This window comes from Cynocephalus volans, chromosome 7, assembly GCF_027409185.1.
Source record: "Cynocephalus volans isolate mCynVol1 chromosome 7, mCynVol1.pri, whole genome shotgun sequence".
NCBI lineage: Eukaryota > Metazoa > Chordata > Mammalia > Dermoptera > Cynocephalidae > Cynocephalus > Cynocephalus volans.
Window position 1 is genome coordinate 94,521,011 of NC_084466.1, and position 21,352 is coordinate 94,542,362.

General features: G+C 42.3%; 1 protein-coding gene across 1 annotated transcript; it reads right to left on the bottom strand.

The window, feature by feature from the left end:
- Positions 1–363: 363 nt before the first annotated feature.
- VDAC2 (voltage dependent anion channel 2) lies at positions 364–16,232 on the bottom strand. The gene is made up of 10 exons (XM_063101904.1): positions 16,089–16,232; positions 15,837–15,891; positions 14,801–14,869; positions 13,957–14,006; positions 10,727–10,879; positions 10,576–10,628; positions 9,914–10,141; positions 8,889–9,039; positions 2,529–2,586; positions 364–1,118 (listed from the first exon to the last, which is right to left on the bottom strand). Exons 2-10 carry the CDS (start codon positions 15,865–15,867, stop codon positions 1,027–1,029), a joined length of 885 nt encoding a protein of 294 aa, XP_062957974.1. The 5' UTR covers positions 15,868–15,891; positions 16,089–16,232; the 3' UTR covers positions 364–1,026.
- Positions 16,233–21,352: the final 5,120 nt, after the last annotated feature.

Consider the following 21,352-nt stretch of genomic DNA (forward strand, 5'->3'; position numbering starts at 1 on the left):
GTCATGCCCAGATGAAGGCCAATGAATACACAGCCTGAAGAGGCTGCCTCTGGTCTCATACTGAGGCCCAGCTTTTCAGTGTCTGCCTGGAAAGAAATGACTAGTGACTTCTCACTAGGGCCCATATACTCCCCTCTCACAGTCCCTATGGTTACTGACACTGTTGACACCTCCACTTCCCTACACCTAGACCCATCCTGTCAAAACAGGGCCTAACTCATTTTCTGCAGCAACAGCTCACAGAGGTGTGTGCATGTATAACTTTCCACACCAGCCCTTCATGTTCCTTTCTTCACCACTTACTCTCCAACCCTTCCTGGGGTTAAAAATGACACAATTTACACAAACTTACAAACTGAAGAGTGTAAAAGCATGTATCCTCTTATTTTATTGTAGTCTTTAAAAGCTCATGGAATTATTTTAGAGACACAGAGGACTTCATGGCACACATTTAAGTAAAGAGCAAAATGCTCACCGGAAAAATAAAGTTAGCTAGATACCTGGGAGATCTGACCCTAGCTGGCAAATTATTAACTCTGCAAATACTTGGAACCATTAATTATGTATACTAGTTTTATCCATATTTTATAATGTTCTGGGATACCAAAAGTAATTCTAAGGATGGCTGAATTTAACAAAAACTAACCTCATCTTAAAACATCCACTGATCCATCTCATTCAATGGCAATATTCAGTGTTAAAAGGAACATAAAAACAAACATGCACACAACTGCACAGTTTTCATAAAGGTCTATTTCATTATCGGTGGGTAGCGCATTAAACAGTTAAATACATTAAATAATGTATAGGTGACTGCACAACTGCAGCATTGGTAACTAGACAGATAACCAATTCAACTAGAAACAAGCTAACAAATAACTGTCTAAATATTTAAAATACAGCTCTTGTTTAGATCATCCTTTGTTTTGATCACCTTCTCGAGGGGGAAAAAAAGCCTGCTGGTCACAATGGAAATATATTAAGGCCAAATCTGATATCCATTCCCAGAGATTTCTTTCAGCTGGATTAAGCCTCCAACTCCAGGGCAAGCCCAAGTTTGTGGCCTCCAGCATTAATGCTCTTCCCATCTACCAGGGCAGACAGCGTAAGCTTCACACCTGTAAACAAAAGCAAACGACCATGATGTGCCTGATCAGCCCAGCGCCCGCAAGCCCACTTCTTCGCCTGCAAGTTGTCCTACTAGTGCCAGCCACCAGAAGGAGCTTGGACATATCTGAGCCACCATAAGAACTAGGCTGGAAAGTCACTGTCCTAGGTAAGGTATCAAGTCACATAGCATAAAAACATTAATAATAAATAATAAGTCAAAGTGTTCTAGAATATACGATAATGTTCAATATACTATCCAGACTAAAAGAGACTAGAAAAACAATCAAGATTAGATGCTAGAAAGGAAGAACTACAACAAAGAGACCTTTGGGGACAAGTGGGAAAATCTGAATTTAGACTACATATTAGGATTATTAAATTAATGTTAATTTTCTTAGATGTGACAACGGTACTGTGGTTATGAAGAAAAATATCTTCCTCTTAGGATATGCACACTAGAGCTGATGTGTCTATATGTCTGCAAAACATATTCTTAAAAAGCATATATAAACAAGGGGTTATATGTACAGACAGAGAAAACGAATGTGGTAAACGTTAGTAATCGGTGAATGTGGGGAAAGGTTATAGGAATGTTCACTGTACCATTCTTTTCCTTTTGCTTTAAGTTTCAAAATAGTCAAAAAAAAGTTTGAGGGCAAAAATCCCTATTTGGAGGGGAAAAAAGTTCCCAGTACTTTAGAACCTTGGCTAGCAAATGGTCCAAGAACCAGCTACACTGGGAGTTCTTCAGAAACACAGAACCGCCATTCCAGACCTATAGGTGCAGAATCTGCATTTTAACAAGACTCCTGAGAGGATTCATGTGTACACTGAAGTTTGAGAAGTGCTGCTCTAGAAAACACAGCAAGGTTCAAAATACGATGTAAATAAGACTATAGAGACAGAACCACCAAAGCAATGAGTGAAATTTGACTAACAAAATAAAAATTACAAGAGATTTCAGATACAAGTGAAGAAACCGAATAGGAAATGGGTATTAAATAATAGTAAGGAATCCCTGCTGTCTTTATTAGGTGTGACAGTATTGTGGTTATGCAGGAGAACAGGAGAAGGTCCTTATTCTTAGAAGCATCTGGGGAAGTGTCATGATAGGTGCAACTTCCAAACGGCCCAGCAAAAAAAAAAAAAAAAGGAAAAGAAAAGAAAAAATTGTAGCAAAAGGTAAATTTTTAAAATGCCATCAAAATAATCCTTTAGGGGCCAGCCCATGGCACACTTAGGAGAGTGTGGTGCTGATAACACCAAGGCCACGGGTTCGGATCCCTATATAGGGATGGCCAGTTGAGCTCACTTGGGAGAGCGTGGTGCTGACAACACCAAGTCAAGGGTTAAGATCCCCTTACCGGTTACCTTTTAAAAAAAACAAAAAACAATCCTACTTTATCAAGAATACTTACCAGGCCTCAGAGTCTGAGTGTAGCCCACTCCAATTAAACTAGAGTTGTTGACTTTTGCCTAAAATAAAATTCAAAAACTGTAAGACAAATTTTTGAATGGAGAGACAAACCCCCAGCATGTTTTTCCCTGTCATGCAATTATGACATATTCAGCATTTTTGTTCACATCAGATAACAAAACTTAATTACCGTAATATTAAGCCAAACAAAAACCGCATGCCTCAGTTCAAAATCAAATTGTCAGTCGGGCACAATACTCTTGCTATCCATTGGTATGTGTCCACAGACCCCAAATTGTCCATACAGGCACAAGAATCTAAGCACTCTCATAAAAATCATCCTTGCTGAGTCTAGACTAGCACAACAAAACTAGGCCAAACTGTGGCTAATGAAGTCCACCAGGCTCACTAGAGATGACACACACCAACTTGAAGTGTAGGATGTTAAATTTAAATTCATGACTAAGATACACACACTACTACTTTCAGGCCTCTTCCTAAAGAATCAAAACTACGAACGTTTAAAAAAACTCCAGTGTGGTGCTGATAACACTAAGGTCATGGGTTCGGATCCTATATAGGGATGGCCAGTTTGCTCACTGGCTGAGCGTGGTGCTGAGAACACCAAGTCAAGGGTAAAGATCCCCTTACTGGTAGGTATGTATGTAGGTATGTAGGTATGTCTGTAGGTATGTATGTATAAATAAACAAACAAACAAACAAACAAACTCCAAATGGCAAATACTTCCTCTGAAGCATCAGATCAAATAACAATCCTTTACCTCACATTCTCACACCTCTCATCAATGCCGTTGGGTTCTGGCTATGTATAAGGAGACTGTGCTTGAGAGGAGGTCCAACAGGACATCATTTACCAATCCAGACCCCTGCCTTCCTTGCACAATCCTAACATTTTAGGATTTAGTCATAGACCATGAAGGGCTGAAAGAAACCTGGAGAGCAACACATGGTAAGAAGCTCCTTCTAAGGGCTGGCCAGTTAGCTCAGTTGGTTAGAGTGCAGCCCAAGGTCATAGGTCCAGATACCCATACCAGCCAGCCACCAAAAAAAAAAAAAAAAAAAAAAGCTCCTTCTAGCTCCATTCTCTACCACCACTAACAATGATATTAAGCCACATTAGGTGCCTATGGCTATAAATGAGGACACCTTGCCCAATCTCCAGGGCGTGGGTTGCCTAGCCAGGCAATTTCTCTTAAGCATTCTCAGGGCTATGGTATAAAGGTAACAAACAGCCTCTCTCAGCAAAACAGATTTGGAAATGATTTAATGTTTACATTCATGTAATGTGTAACATCAAAACAGCCCGATCCCGAGAAAGAAATGAAGAAACTGTACAGGCAAAAAAGGCACATACACAGCACTGGTATTTACTTGGTACTACAGCCAAGTCCTCATGAGCCACAATGATCAATGTCTAAGGAAGAAATGATGACTGATGACCATCTTTTTGCCCAACAACTTAAGAGCCTCAGACAGTTGAATACAAGTTCCTATTATCTAACAGTAGGAGTCAACCATGAAACTGTGATAGGAATGAGTAGAAAAAAACACACTCAGTTTCTCCCACTATATTCTCACAACACAACGTGTGGGTTTTTTTTCCACACATCAAGCAAGCAAATCTGCAGGAGACACCAGCTGGGTATCCTATAATTGAATACAATTCCAACACTATCTACCTGGAGATAAAGTCAGATTCCCACAAGTTGAGGGCTCGGTCCCACAAGACTGCCCCCAACTTCCAATGCCAATCACAAGCTCCAAGTTGTTTTACCTGTGCTTCTGACCAACCGACTATAAATCAGGTTCCCACAACCTCTTCCTTGGGTTCGATCTATTTGCTAGAGCAGCTCACAGAATTCAGGGAAACACTTACTTACTTTTACCAGTTTACTATAAAGCATATTTTAAAGAATACAAATGAACAGCCAGACTAAGAGATACACAGGGTGAGGTACAGAGGGTCCAGAGCGCAGAAGCTTCCTTCCCCTGGAGTTGGGGTGTGTCACCCTCTCTGCATGATTGATTAAATCATTGGCAATTGGTGATCAGCTCAACCTTCAGCCCCTGGAGGTGGGGGGTGGGGCTATGAGTTCCAAAACTCAGAGCACAGGATTGGTTCCCTAGGCAACCAGCATCCCATCTGGTGGTTAACTAGGTACAGTCCAAAACTCACCTGATTAACAAACTCAGGCGTGGTTGAAGGGGGTTTATCATAAGAGTTATTTACATGATGGGGTTAAATCTTACTAACATCACCTGCATCACACCATTTCATAGTACGATCACGGTTCAATTCAGTTTCATTACAGATCAGTAAGAACTACAGAGGTAATTTGCTTTCCCACCAGAACCTACCCTTGCCTATTTGTCCATTTTTATCCTGATTAGTCTGCCTATTGCCCCAGGCACTTTCAGATCAGATCTCCCATTGTAATCTCAGTCTTCTGACTTTCACTTTCACTCCAAACGGGTAAACTCAGTCTTCTGACTTTCACTTTCACTCCAAACGGGTAAACACAGCAAACCTGTTTGGAGCCCCTTAATGTTGGGAGACCAGCAGAAACTCCCTTTTGTCCACCCAGCTTTCCACAGTATGTATTAATACCTTTGTTTTAACCCCATCAATTTCCATTTTATTCGTCCTATTTCTTAACCATCTAAAGATTCCTACCCTTCTGGGATGAGTCTCATGACTTTCCCTTTTCTTTTTCCTCTCAGTTTCACTCCTATCACTGTTTTCTTTATTCACCTTATTTCTTAATAACCTTTAAAGATTTCTATCTTCCTGGGATAAATCCTTTGACTCTCCCCTCTGCCTTTCACCATTCTCTTAATTAACCTAAAGTTTTTATTAGCATCTGTAAGACCCATGAAGGGAAGGAGAGACAACAAATTTGAACTATTCTTGAACATCTTTTGGTTTTGCAGCATTAAGGTCATATAGTGTATCCACGTTAAAGGGGCGTCCTTAACCACAGCATTTTCCATGACCTAGGCAACAGTCATACACAGCAGCAGGTGAATATCCAGTCACCATAACGCCAGTCCCACAAGGCTTGCATAGGAAGCATATCACAGCTGCTCCATCTGGGGTTTTCCACTTTGCATTTACAGGCAGAGTTGGGCAGTTCCCTACTCTGGATAAACACTATACAGTGGCTTTTATCCAGTCCACCAGGCTGGCCATTCCCTCAGAAATAACTTCCAGTGTGTCTGGATCATGTAGAGCCATCTGTGATTGTTCTATAGTGAGCTGTGTGTCTTGCATAACCCAAAACAAACTCTTCTACTCTGCAGCGTTTAGAACCAAAGATACTGCTCCCAAATTAGTTACTCTCAGGATCCATTTTAGTAAAGGCTCCTCAGGAAGCTGATGATACCAATCTACAAAAGCAAACAATTTTCACACTATAGTTTCTTGGTTTTGCCCTTCCCAGACATTGATACCCCTCTTGGTAACCACAGGTCTTAGAGGTACTTTTTGTGTTGTCCCAGCATAATTTTTCCCTTGGGGGCGGCTTGGAGGCTGGAGAGCAAAGCTCAGACTGACAGAAATGTGAGCTTGGTCTAGCATCAAAGTCCAACACAGCATTGTTTTACTTCCATTTTATCTATCACAGGTAACAATAACCAAGGGATTATATATTTTGCTTTTTTCTTATTACTTGGTATTTCTTTACACATCCAGTGAACCAACTCCCTGAGAGGTGGATCTACCTCTAAATTCCACTGGTAACGTTTACGTTTAGTAACTGATTGCAGCATAGCTGCTGCTCATTACCAAGGGTGACCACGTGGCCACCCAAGAATCAGAAGTTCTTCACCTCCCACCCTTTTATCCTTTTTCTTCCCAAACCACACATTTCCTGTGAGCCAGGGCCATTCTAGAAATCCTGATTCTGACACCAATTCTGAGAGGATATAGGAAAAAAACAAGCTCCGTTTCTCCTACTATACTCTCATAACTGTGGCCAAATGTGTAGGAATTTCCCCACAAACCAAGCAAGCAATCAGCTCAGCAGCGGACACCAGCTGGGTGTCCTGTAATTCAATTCCGACACTATCTACCTGGAGATACAGCCAGATGCCACAGTTTAAGGGCTCAATCCCACAACTCTGACCCACACTTCCAATGCCAATCAAAAGCCCTGGTCATTTTACCGGTGCTTCTGACCGACCAAATACAAATCAGGGTTCCTGTGGTTCCCACTACCCCTTCCTCAGGTTCAATTAGTTTGCTAGAGTGGCTCACAGAACTCAGGGAAACACTTCACTTACTTTGATTTATTGTGAAGGATATTGCAAAGGATACACATGAAGATATACACAGGGTGAGGAATGGCAGAAGGGGACTGGCTGCCGTGCCCTCCCCTGGTGCACTGCCCTCCAGAGACCTCCATGTGTTCAGTTGTCCGGAAGCTCTTCGAACCCTGTTCTTTAGAGTATTTATGAGGCTTCATTACATAAGTTTAATAATGATTGATTAAACCACGGGCCATGGGTAATCAACTTAACCTGCAGCCCCTCACTCCTCCCCAGAGGTTGGGGGTGAAGATGAAAGTCCCAACCCTTTAATCCTGCCTTTACAGTGACCAAACCCCACCCTGAAGATACTTAGGGGCACCAGCCATCAGTCAATTCATTAGTATACAAAAAGACACCTCATTTTGGAGATTCTAAGAACTTTAAGATGTATTTCACAATACCACAAGGAGCACTAAGCAATGCTTCCAGGTTCTACTGGATTGAGGCAATGGCAGCACTTAGGTGGAAAATGCTAGATTGCCTCTAACCAATTCTCAGGAGTCACTCAATGGCACACAGATCCCAAGCTGCCTTCCCATTTTAGACTATGAACTGCTAGTAGCTGAAAGATGCTTCTTCCACAGACATTGTATCTGTGATGGTACCACAGATACACATTTGAAGAGAACAGTAATGCAACTACCAAAGAACAGTGCGCTGGTGAATCCTGAGGTTTTTATTGTTATAGTACAGTTAGAAACAGAAGGGAAAAACTAATGAATCACTGCCCTGCCAAAGGGAAAAAGCATTCAGGGTGCTTCTGGTTCTCTTTGATTACAACTGTGCTAAGATAAAACAAGAAAAGGGCTAAAACTAAACTGCCTAAATTATCAAAACATAATGTCCTCAGGAATGAAGAACACTTTATGTAACAGAAATAACTCTCATGCATGGTTTAACTTTCTTTCCTTCCTGGTACATACAGTCCAGGCAGTTCCTGACCTATAAGCAACTGACACACAGGAACAGCTGCTGATCTGCCTGAAATTGAAGCCAGCCCCTCTTCACCTTCATTCACACTGCACTTCTTCCTACCTCAACCCACTATGACTGAAGGAATAAACAGCAGAAAGAACCTAAAGACAGAAGGGTTCAGATCCCCATACACTGGCCAGTCACCAAAAAAAAAAAAAAAAAAAAAAACAGAAAAGAAACAGCCTAAGAACAGGACTAAGATGGCAGACCACCCCAATCTGCTTGGGATTGGAAGTGGGGAGAGGGAGTCCTCAGGATTCAGCACTTTTAGGGGACAGTCCCGGGCAAAACGGGATACACTACTCACACCAGACAAAACCGAAATAAAAAAACATGCGGTCCAGTCCTAACTAACCCTAGCAGTGGTATAGCTCCTTTCCCTCACCAAGCTTCAGTTTCTTTACCTGCAAAATGGCACATGTACCAATGACCTCAGATTAAATCTGAAGATATTTTGTAAAACATAAAAGACAAAATCAAATTAAGAATTAAAGTACTATTATTTCCCAACACAGGTAAGAACTACCCAGGGCCTAAAACATTGGCTATCCTTGGGCTTAGACAAGCTTGGGGCTCAGCGTTACCAATACTAATTCAGTAGCTTTTATGGTTAAACAAACTCAGCCTGGCCTGGAAATCAAACCTCTTACACTGTCTCACTAGGAAAAGTAGCATTCCAAATTCTAACCCCAAAATTGTGGATTGTGTGAATCACATTTCAAATTTTCAACACAATTCAATATACCCAAAGATTAATTCCCAAAACCAAAAACCCCATTTTTAAAAAATTTGATCAAATATACAATGTAGTTGATTTTCGTGTCCCTTTACCCATTCCTCCCTTCCCCCTCCCACCCATCAACATCTTATCTGCTCACTTGTCTTAACAAGTTCAAGGAATTGCGATTGTTGTGTCTTCTTCCCTGTTCCACCCCCCGGTTTGTTTGTGTATTTATTTATTTTTAGCTCCCACAAATAAGTGAGAACGTGTAGTATTCCTCCTTCTGTGCCTGACTTAATTCCAAAAACCCCATTCTAAGCCCACAGAAATACTCACAGAAATGGAAGCAGTGGGATCCAACTGATATTTAGCTGCAATCCCAAAACGAGTACAGTTGGTACCTGATGTCCAAGCAAGGTTTACTGAAGTGTCAAGATCTTCACATACTTTCTGATAAATTGATCCTCCAAATTCTGTCCCATCATTGCTGTAAGATACTTTAAATTAGTAAATCTGGAATAGACAATGTCACAACGTCTAAGGCATAGGCTGATATCGTAGCATTACATTTAAATAAGCCATTGCTCACATGGGTCTCTAGTGTTCCACTGAAAACTTGAAAGTTTTAGAAGGTCTTTTCTCAGACTGTATCCAATACAGGGATTAGTAAAATAAATACGGCTCATCTATCTGGTGGAATTACCACACCAACACTAACTTTACAACAATCATGTTGTAAAATACATAATGATAAAGGAAAATTATCAAAATGCATGAAATAGGGGGAAAGGTTATAAAACAGCCTTTGGGGTATGTATTTTATATATACACACACACATATATAAAAGGTGAGACACCAAAACATTAACAAAGATTATACATCTAGTTGGTAGGACTATGGGAAAGTTGGTTTTCTTTTCTGTGTTTCTCTGTTATTTACTAATGTGTTGTTTTTATAACGGAAAAAAGAAATTTAAGTTCTTTCTATATATCTATCTTATTTGGGTTAGGTAAAAACCATACATTTTAGGCAAATTCTATCAAATCAGCAACCCACACATCCAAGGTGATTAAGTCAAATGAATGCACTGATAGGAGTCTGCCAATGTCTAAAGCCTCTTCCAAAAAAACAAAAGCACATGAATCCTCATATGAAATGAACACTTACTCTCTCAACACCTAAAGTCAGACTAACATTTTTTACTTTATGCTTTCAAGGGGCACCCTAAAAATGCCCAAGAATGACTTCTTTTTTACGTTAAGAAAAACCCTTTGGGTTGTACTAATTAGAGATGACACGAGACACCAAACACCTTTCTCTGAGAGCCTTCATCACAATATCTTACAAAAGAAATACTTACACATTAGTGTGTAGCTGGAAGTCCCCAGTCCTGTAGCCCACTGCAAAGTTATTCCTTGTCAGCTTTGATTTGGCACTGTCAAAGGTCATCTGGTAACCAGCAAGCCAGCCCTCATAACCAAAGACAGCTGAACCATGGATTGCAGGTCCAGCAAAATCAAAGTCAACATCACAACCAAGGTTTATACACTCCCTCTTGTAAGAGGACTTGATTTTACCACTTTTCTTTCTGGAAAAAGAACAAACTGACTTAAAACTGATGCCAGTGGGACAGATTTATATACATAACTTCTGCATAGAAGGCACAAAACAGACTTCAATGAACTGCAGTATGACCAAGAAGTAAAAGAAGCAGCAACACAATTACAGGGTTAAAAAATGGCTCAATGAACTAAAGACAAGGGCACAAGGGGTAACTAGACTGCCTCCATCACAGGAAGACTGCTTTGCAGAACTGGCAATCAGTCACAAAACACGTTAATTACCCAAGTTAGTGCCAGAATGAAGAGGCAAATTTTTGAAGGCAAGTCAATGATAGCAACCAGTGTTCCAAAAGCAAAAACACAAGGCTGCTTAGTAAGCTATCAAACAGTAAATGTGCATCTTTCCTAAATACACAAGACTGCTTTTAAATTTAATACTGTTAAAAGTGTCCATGCTTACCCTGTGTTTGGTGAGAAGGTAGTATCAAATGTCAGTTTCAAACCTTGACAAATCTATTTTGAAAGAAAAAAAAAATTATTTTTTTAGCTTTATTTCATTTTTGAAATACAAAACTAAAAACTAATACTGAAGCATATTTTCAAAATGTTACCTGGTCTTCAATTGCAATTTCTGTTCCCAGAGTGTTATCAGTGTTCCATTTTTCTGTGAAAGTCAGACCATACTCACACCATTTATATTTGGTCTCCAAGGTCCCAGTAACTTTACCAGTGTCTGTATTAGATGAACCAGATGTTGAGAATTCCTAACAAGACAATAAATAACTTCATGAACCTGCTAGTAAGCCTACAAGAATCCACTGCCTAACTTACACAAACAAAAACACCTACTGAAACATTGGTAATGTCACTAATCCTCCTTTTTCTAGCTTCCTGAACTCTCATAACCCTGTGCACTGTGCTACTCTCTAAGCTTCTACAAGAGTGACAAATCAGCCTTTAAGTAGCCGACTGCCACCTTACTTACAGCTGACATGTTCAACCAATCAATCGCAAGTTAGCCTGTAGCTAATTCTCAAGTGAATAACAAACTGTACACCTTTTAAGGAAACTTCTGCTAAGGTAATGTTATTTCAGATTCAAAAATCAATGGGGAAAAATAGATGTTTTCGCACTACATGCAATCTACCTGATATTGAATAAAACACTAAATATGTTCGTCACAGATTAAAATCATTAAAATCACTAATCATTAAAAACACTCATCATTATAATCAGAGTTCACAACAACAGAGACTATTAGGAAATGTTTCCTGAAATTCTTAAAGGGAAAATACCCCAGAGGAGCAGTCCATCCATGAACAAGAGATTTTTTTAAAATTAGTTATGAAGAATACTATTAAGGAAAAAAAAAATTTAATTCTTTAATAATCCAATATTCTGTTTTTCTGAGACAAAGAGTCGTCACCAGGTTTCATGCTTTTCCAACCATATTTCACATTCTCATTTCTCAAAAAAAGTTGGGGAAGGGATTTACAAGAAACTTACTGAGTGGTTTATATCATACATAATATAAACTACATTATGTATAACAGAGATCAGCAGAAAAAATAATCTAATACAGAGATCAATTTGAAGTGCATTATATAATTTTATGTTTGTAACAAATATAAACAACTTGCCAATCACTAATTACACACCAACCAAAAAGGAAAGAATAATGAGGAGAGCTTATCTGAAATTTAAAATTCGCTACAGATAATCCAAAAATCTAATAATCTTAAAGAGCTCAGTATATAGACAGGCAATTAAATCTTCCAAGATCAAATATTAAAATGCCCTCTGAGGGTTGATTCACAGTTTGTCTACCAGTGATGGCTCTATACTTTGGCCACTGGAAAGCTAAGTCTGAAGAAAATAGCTGGTCTGAAATAATAGAGACTTTGACCAGAAATTGTCATACCTGCAGAGTGAAGAAATGTCAAAAACTGTATCAATAGGGGAAAAGGCCAGTCATCCTTCACTTAGAAAATAGAATATTTGTGTAAATATTGCTCTGCAATTAAATCCAAATCCTCAGGTCTTATATACAATCTCCTGAAATTAGATGCTTTCATTAACAGAAATTTCAAGTCAAAGTCTGGCACTCAAAACCCATACTAAAACAAATTGAATTATATTAGAACACTAAGAAAGACACTTACCTTTTTCAGTCTGTTTCCTCAATTGTAATAACAAAGCCTACCCTTGGAGGATTAAATTGGTCTAATACTGAAAGCTTTGCACATTTTCATGTGCTCTACACAAAAGGAAAGTATTATTAAAACAATATATACGAAGCACATTCTTCTAGCATTTAGTTTGAATGGCGAATGTGTATGAGTAGGTATTTTTAATACATAGTGACAATGATTAATGATGAGGCCCCACCCACTGCCATCTATCAGCCCATGAAAAGCCTGCCTATATACATGCCAAGGAATCCTCAAGACACAAAGCCAGCATGACTCTGTGGGTCCACAAATGGGCCAGATGATACCACTGATAGAGGCTTATACCCTTCACTCCATCACCAAACATTCTGGCTTCTACATTCTGGTGGCCTGAAAATCTCTGCAGTACAGGTGAGAAAATAGAAACAGATGTTAATGGAACTTATCTGGGGCCAGGTACACATTACAGGATCAGTTCCATGATTGCAGAATTATATACATTAAATATAAACAAAAGCATACTACTGTATGAGTACATCTAATCCAGTTCCTATACATCCTTCACAATCTTAAACCTACTTCCATAAGACTTTCCCTAACTCTATCCACAATAAGCCTTTCCTTTCCAACCAAGATTTTGGCTTATCAATTTCATACTTGATATAATTCTCAGATGATTCCAAGTTTAAACTTTATTTTGTCTCTCCAACTAGAAAGTAAGCTTTTTAAACATAAAGATTGAGTCCTGTCCTTCATTTTTTAAGCCTTTTGTGTTTCAATGAATACAAAGCAAGTGTTTAAGGAGCCTCAGTAGATTAAGAGTGGGAACACAAAAAACAAACACCAAATCACCCTTCAGTAACCTGTTAACTTGACCAAGTTAGTCACTCAACCATAACTGCATACCCAGGCTTCCTTTCAGACCAAAGAAACCAAAGGACAGATATGGGACCAACATAAAATCTCAGAAACTCCACAAGTCTAGGCACTAAGAAACATGGTTAATTTTAATAAACACCAATTATATGCTAGAATTAATCAAAATAACCACTAGTATTCTAATATGCACACACTATACTCACCCCAAAAACAATCTCAAAAGTTCTTAAGAGTAAGAAAAAAATCACACAAAATTAAATTTTACTTTATCCCCTTTGTAGGAGTTCATTAGGAATAATCAAGACACCCCAATACCAAAATATTTACCTATTAAAAATATTCAAATCATGACTCCCTAAATTCACAAAATACATGTGGAACTCTCCACAGAGAACTGCTAGAATATGGCCATTATATAAATTATTAAAGCACTCAAATTAGTAAGTTATTGAATCTTTTTATGCCCAGAACTTTTGATAGGCAGTAGCAAAAGGGTTACAAGTAAGTCTGATGGGTTCCTTGCCTTCAAGGTTGTAATCTTACTGAGTAAACAGAGTCCCACATGACCTGTGTCTTTCTTTGTCCATACACAGTAATATGATAAAAGACCACATGAAAATCAGAAATTGTAACCAAAGCCAAAATAAATCAGATTACATCAAATTGCTTAAAACAAAATTAACTTCTATCTCTTCTTTAAGATAAAACAGGTAGACATCTTTCAGTTGACTATTTTATGGGTTGAGAAACTGTAAAGATTCATCAGAATTTATTAGATAGATAACACTCACCACGCCACTGCATGACTTTGTTTTCACATCCAGTTTCACCAATCCAAAACCTTCAACAAGTAGAGAGAAAAAGATAACAAAATGATTTGTTAAGAAGATGCATACGAATTGTTGACTATACTTTAAAAAATAAAATAAAATAAAGGATTCCACATATTCAGAGGGGGATAAAATTGTGTTGATACACAATACTCAAATGAAAATTTAAAAAACAAGTTCTACGTAAACTGCCTTCTAAAGGACACAAAATCTCCATGCTGCTTTGTCTAGTGTTTTGGTGTATATAGTTGGCACACACACACAAACTGTTTTCAAACCATTCTTAAACCTAAATATCACATTAAATAATCATTCAACTTAAGTCTCAGAATAGACAATAGCTTATCATAATACAGACATTCAGGACATTTATACTAAAGGGATATCTCCAATAATCTAAAGGGGAGGAGGGAGTGTGGACAAAATCTTCAAGAAGAAAACCCAAATTAACTTGAAAAACCCCATAACCCTTTGAAAGGTTAATACCAAATGCAAAACAGTAATACATCACAACTCTAGTCAAGGAATGCCTAAGCTTTAACTGAAGGAAATGAAAACACAAGCTGCTTTTTCTTAAAGGGTAAAATCTTTGAACTATAGATTGAAAAAATTGTGGGAAATTGTGGTGGTATGGTTTATAAGAGAACTATTTTAATAGACGTTTAATCTAAAATACATCTAATAGAAGAATACAGCAAGATGTTTACAACTTGAAGAAATGATTAATTTTATTTCCCTAAACAATCCAAACACATTTTCACTTTTGATGTAAAAGTTTGTTTTTTTTTTAAAAAAAAGCTCTTACCAAATCCTTTGTTGAAAATATCTCTGGCAGCTTTGCCAAGGTCAGCATATGATGGAGGAATACACATTGCTGGCAGGAAGAAACATTGCAGTGTTAATATTCTTGTTCTCCCACCTTCTGTCCAAGAACTAGACTATGACCCACTGCTGATCTTTAAATTCAAGCAGTCCAACTTGTCGAAGTTAAGTTTTTGATGCCACCAGGAGCTACAATAAAACTATAACGATCCACGAAGGAGATACCGCCAACAAAGGCTTATTTCTAAAATGGATAATCACAGTTAATGGTTATGCAAACTTGGGATATTTCCTCCAAAACAGAAAAAGACTTTCTAGTCCTAAACTTAGTGCCTATAGCCTCACTTTGTAGGGCTGATCAGGTACAAAGAATCAAGTGTGAGTGTGTGTACACACACAAACATATACACACGTCCGCCAAAATTCACTGGGATAGGCTGATTTACTCTGGAGTGGGAAGAGAAGGAACTTAAAACTCTGAGAACTTAAATATTAGAACTTAGAAAAAGTGTCTACATAACTAAATATCAAATGGCATTTTACACATATTAATATAACTCTAAAGTCCTCGGCCAATGCAGTGCAGCTTAAGGGCAAGCAATCTGAGCTCGTCACACCAGTTCATTCATTCTACAAAGCCCGTCCACGCCCTTACGAGCACATGTAATGACCTTGCGCTCTCACAAGAGGGATTACTTCCTCTAGAAAAGTCACTGATCCAATCCCCCAAAGACGGAATCAAACAACTAATACATTTTCGCTTTTGAGTTCGTAAAAGACACGTCCAAAAGCCGAAAGTGAATGCGGCCACAGACCACCTCCCCGGGTCTACTCCCCCTACCCGAAAGCCAGCAGCAGCCCATCCCCTCCTCCGCACAGGCGGTGGAGTGGCCACCGAAAGGGGCCGAATTTCCAAGTCCTTGGAGAGATGGGGAGGGACAAGTCGTGGTTTTCTGGTCCACAGGCTTCGACTCCCCAGACACGGCCGCCCCATCCCGAGAGGTCCCTGCGCTACTTACGCCGCGCGCAGGTCTGCTCGTAGGTCGCCATGGCGAGGCCGGGGGAAGAAGCGATCTGCGGAAGGGACAAGAGGTACGGTCAGCGGGGGTCGGAGGCGGGCCAAAGGGCCAAACGGTGGTCTCGGACAGAGAGGGCCGAGGGGCGGCGCGGCCATCTTAGGGAGCCAGGGCCGACCCCGAGTCCGGCTCAGGCCTCCTGCTTGGCCGCCACGGCCTAGACCCCGAGTCCGGGTGAAGCGGGCGCCCCGGTACCTGGTGGTCTCCTGAGGAGGGCCGCCGCCGCTCCGCTCGCCGCTGAGGCCGCTCGGCTCGCTCGCGGTCGGGCTGCGGCTGCCGCGGCTGGAGGGCGAACTGAAGGAGACACCGTTCCGCCCGCCGCTACCCTGTCCTCCCCCAGCCAGGACCCCGCCGCTGTCCCCCGGGCTGGCCGCCGCGCCTGTCCCCGCAGCGCCGCCCGCTGCCCACTCCAACCTGCTCTGCAGCGGCCCCGTGGCCCGAGGGCACCCCCGCCTCCGGGGTAGGCTGCCTCCGTCCGTCGACGGGGGTCGGGAAGGGAGAAGCCGCCGGACCTCGGGTCAGGCAGCGACCGAGGCAGCCCCACAGGCGAGGGGGCGGGGAACGGCGCAGTCTGCGCGGCTGGGCCCGCGCGGGCGGGGGATGGGGCGGAGGCCCCACGCGGGAGCGTCACGGGCGGGGCGGGCCTCGGGCGCGGCCGCGCGCCGCTGGGGTCACGTACATCTCTCCGGCTCCCTCTGGGCACGCGTGTCCGCAGCCGGCAGAAGCAGTCGCACGTAGGGGGCGCCTGGAAGGAGTTAGTTGGGCGTTGCCCCGGTCTGCCCTGAGCTAGTGCGGGACGCGCTTCTGAAAGACCGTCTCTTTCTGTCCAGCCGCGGGGCGCCACCTCCAGCTCCTCGTGCCCTTCCTTCCTTGGTCTGCCTCCCACTGCGGTGAAATTGCTGTACTGGCCTGGATTATGTGCCTGAGAAGCTCTCCCGGGGCTGCCCTTCCCTGAACAAACTTGAGCACTTCTGGGGCGCCCCGCCCCTTCCCCCCACTTGCGCTGTAGGGTTGCTCTTCCGCGGCCTTCTCCCCCTCGGGCACGGGACCGCTTCGCACGCGCACAGAACCGTAGCTGTCCTGGTGATACAAGCCTGCGCGGGGCCCCGCCTCCTCTGCATGAGAGGCCTGGAGAGGAGGTAGAAAGCGTGCCGATCAGGCATCAGAATGCTGCAGCCTGGTGCTCTGGGTGTGCAGGAAGAGTCAGGGAGCTGTTAAGTAAAATTGATAGGAGCCCATTGGTTTGGACTGAGCTGCTGCGCTAGGCCCAGTAGACCCAACCAGAATGGAGTTACTCACGCTGGTTCACACCACCAATCCAAAACTAAGATATTTATCTTCCGAGAAATAAGGAAAACGAAAAAGAAATAACCAAAGTCCCAAACAGGCCAGAGAAGTCAGGGGAGAGAGAGAGAAATGGTAACCAAATCCCCAAACAGGCCAGTTTTAGCTGGCATGATAAGTCTCTCTGCTTTAACCTTTACAAAAAAAAAAAAAAAGGAACTTTGAAATAACCAATCCTATTTCGCTTCCTGTTTCGGCTTTCCTCAGCCCTTTTCTGTCTATAAAACCAACCTCCTCTGCTCAGCTCATCAGAACACTAGGTGTTGCCCAATTCTATAATTGCAAATAAAAGCCAGTTAAGATCTTTAAACTAGATTTGTTTTGGTTTTGTCCTGAAAGAGCCAAGGGAAGAAGGAAAAATGAGCAGTCTAATGAGATAGAAATGGGGTCACTTGGGACTCCACAATCATCAGTCCTCATCAGTAATTTAGCCCATGTTCCTCATTTATAGAATAAGTTTAAATGAGATGAAGTGATTTTAATAGCCATCAGCCATAGTCTTTGAGCAAAGCCGTTTCCCTCCTGATGTCCTCTGTCTCTGAAAGCCACCTTTTCTCAAATGCTGTCAAGGTTCTACTCTCCTCCTAAATCAGGAAAAGGGTGGCTATATGGGCTTCCAAGATCCAAAACCCAGATTAAAGCTGCAGCCTGGTAGATTTCCCTCTCATGAGCAAGCCCCACTGGCAGTATTGCCTGGTCATGGCTGGACTTACTCATGTTGTAAAAGGTTAGAAGAAGGGAAGAGTCTTTGCCTCTAAGATATGAGGCACCAGAAGCCCTGATTCATTCCTTCGTTCAAGCTCAGACAGGTCTGTCTGCAGTCAGTCTGGCTCCACGAGGAGCTGGTCTGCTGTGGCGGTTTGCTGCTACTGGGAGGCTGATGACAGAGACTGACATCCCCATCCCAACTGCACCAAACACCTCCCAGAAAAACCCAGTCTCTGCTAAATTAGTCACTTCAGTTACTTGCAGCAGGGCTTATTTACATTGTGAATTATCTGTAGCAATACAATACCTAACCCCCAGAGAACTTCATTTTCGCTGACACAAGTCTGGGGCTTCATTCACCCTCTGCAAACCCAAGGAATGTGCACAATATCCAATGACCATGGGGAAGATCTGTGGCTAAACAAGAAATCATGGCAGTTTATTCCAAAGTTGAATTCAGTAAATACATCTGCGTGCTTCCATCTAAAGTCCTTCAGACCAACGCTGCTTTAGTTGCAGCTACCACTTATTAAGCAACTACTTTGTGTTACCCACAGGGGAAGCAGGGTCCATTGAGACACAGTCCCTGCTCTCAAGGCACTTACAGTCAAGTATATGTAAAGGTGTCAGGAGCTGTGAAGAGTCCAAGATTTTACCCTATTTACAAGCTAGCAAGTTAGCCTGTCATGTTTCAGGGTCCACAGATGCAGGCAGAAGACATGAGACTCATGGGTCAAAGACAAAGAACTCTACTACTTGTGGCGCAGCAGACAGAATAAGCTTCACGTTTGCCTCAGATCCGCTTGTCCTCTGTGTCCCACAGGAGTGATGCAGAACAGCTCACGTTGGTGCTGGGCACACCGTGAGTTAATATCACAGTTGAGGAATGCTGAGCTTAGGAAACTCACTGTTTTATAAAGGGATGCTAACAAACCTACGCAACCTTTGCCCCAGAGGGAGACATTATTATACTGCTCAGGAAATAAAATCTGCTCTATGTTCCGGAGAGAGATACTGCCTTTCTGCTATGCAAACATCCTTGGAAAGATAGTCTGAAACAAAAGCTGCCATAGGATATGTAGAAACACCATGGAATATTGTCCCCCAAGAAAGGATTGGGAATGGGAAAGACAAGTTGAAGAGTTGCCAGGTACAGCTCTAACACGTAAGTACAGAGATCTGTGGGCATAGTCAGACTGAGCATCCTTATGCTGAAGTTTGAAAGCAGGACTTACCAAAATTAAAAAGTCAGCAGGTGGAGGATGGGAAGGCAAAATTCTAGAAAGAAGCATGTACAAAGTTTGAAGTGGCAAGGACTGTTTGGAAACCACAAGTAATTAAAGAAACCTGGAGCAACCTGTAGAAAAGGTTGAGAAATTAGACTCCACACGTTGGCTAGAGCCAAATGCTTAAGGTCTTGAAAGCAGCAAGTGAGGAAGAGCCCCGGGTGGCTGCAAGCAACATTTCTGACTGGAGCAACTAGGAGGACAGAGGTTCCACTCACAGTGGACAAGTCTGCAGGAAGAGTGGCAGGTGTGAGGATACAGAGGACAGTTCCATTTCAGGTGAGTATGAGGAGCCAGGCACCACGTCTTTTTCTTTTTTCTTTCTTTTTGGAGGCTGGCATGTATGCAGAACCAAACCCTTGACCTTGGTGTTATAAGGCCACGCTAACCAGCTGAGCTAGCCAGTCAGCCTAAGGGGCCACATCTTAATGGCACTGTCTAATAGGCAGTCAGGAAGCTTCAGAGAAAGGGTAGGAGGCATTGGCATGAAAATTTTAGTTTTAATTATGACTAACCATGGTTGTGATTAAGATCAATGGAATAAAGATAGCAGGAGCCTAAAGATGAGGCTATGGGGAGCATTGGTGTTTCGGCTGCAGCGGCAGAGGAGGAGCTAATGAAGAAAATGGACAAAGAAAGACTGGCCAGGAGGTTAAAAGAAAACTCCAGAGGGAGCACTTTCATGGAAGCCAAAGCAGAAGAGCACTGGCTGGAGGAGGAGGTATGTAACGGTGTCACATACTGAAGAGAGGTCAACAAATTACCCAAAACTTAGTGGCTTAAAACAACAAACATTTTTTTTTTTTGTCGTTTTTTCGTGACCGGCACTCAGCCAGTGAGTGCACTGGTCAGTCCTATATAGGATCCGAACCCGCGGCGGGAGCGTTGCCGCGCTCCCAGCGCAGCACTCTACCAAGTGCGCCACGGGCTCGGCCCAAAACAACAAACATTTTAAATGAAAGTTTCTGTGGGTCAGAAATTAGGGAATGGCTTAGCTGGATGTCCAGAACCTCAGGGCCTCCGGTGAGGTTGAAGTCAAGATGTTGTGAGGTTGAAGTCAAGATGTTGCCTGGGGCAACAGTCATCTGAAGGGTTGACTGTGCTAAAGAATCTGCTTCCAAAATGGCTCCCTCACATGGCTCTTTGCAGGAGGCCTCAGTTCCTTGCCACGTGAGCTTCTCTATGGGGTGGCTTGGAGTACCCTTGTGACATGGCAGCTGGCTTCTTGCAGAACAGGTCATCTGAGAGAGACTGAAGCAACAACGTCTTATATGATCCAGCCTCAAAAATTATTGTAGTTCAGGGCCAGCCCGTGGCTCACTCAGGAGAGTGTGGTGTTGACAGCACCAAGTCAAGGGTTAAGATCCCCTTACTGCTCATCTTTAAAAAAAAAAAAAAAAAATCACTGTAGTTGCCGCCTTATTCTGTTTGTTAGAACTGAGTTACTAAGACCAGACCACACTCAAAGGGGGTTGGGAAGTGAAGAACAGACATTAGGCTCCATCTTTTGAAAGGTGTGTTAAAGAATTTGTGGATGTATTTCAAATCTCCACAGTCCACGTTCTGCTCACATTTATCTCCATTCCTCCTACATGCAAAATATACTTACCACCACCACCCCCAAACCTCCAGCCTACTTAGCATCAGAATGAGGCTTCTTGGGTGTAGTTTCTTAAGCACAGCTCCTCAAGTACAGTTCCTTTCTATCCAAAGACCTGTGAACTAAAGAGACAAGCTTTCTGCCTGCCAGCTCACACATCCAAGCTCTATCCCCCTCATTTACAATCACTCCTTGACCACCCCATGGGCTTAGAGGTGTGTCACAGGCGGTTCAATCCATCCTCAAGAGGAAGGACACTGCAGGGAAAGTCATGCAGGGCCCAGAGGCAGGCTCAGCACTGTTTCCACAGAGAATTCTGAGGTCTCCTGTACGCAGAGTTTGGTCTAGATATGGAAGGGTAGGCATGGGCTCTGGTGGCCGTGTTCCCTTGGCCCTGCAGACTCCTCACCTCACAGGAATGGAAACAATCTAAGAAGGGCTGTAGAGGGGCCCTGTAAAGTATGAGGCCCAGGGTGGACGCCCCTCTTGCCTGGGTCTGAGGGGAATACTGGATACTGGGG

Bases quoted from the DNA above. Each gene is read 5' to 3' on its own strand.
- VDAC2 (XM_063101904.1), bottom strand. From the start codon at position 15,867: ATGGCGACCTACGAGCAGACCTGCGCGCGGC. The intron at 10,880-13,956 runs GTGAGTGTTATC...TTGTCTTGTTAG, and splicing joins CAAAGTCATGCAGTGGCGTG to GAATTCTCAACATCTGGTTC. The intron at 1,119-2,528 runs GTAAGTATTCTT...TTTTGTTTACAG, and splicing joins CACTCAGACTCTGAGGCCTG to GTGTGAAGCTTACGCTGTCT.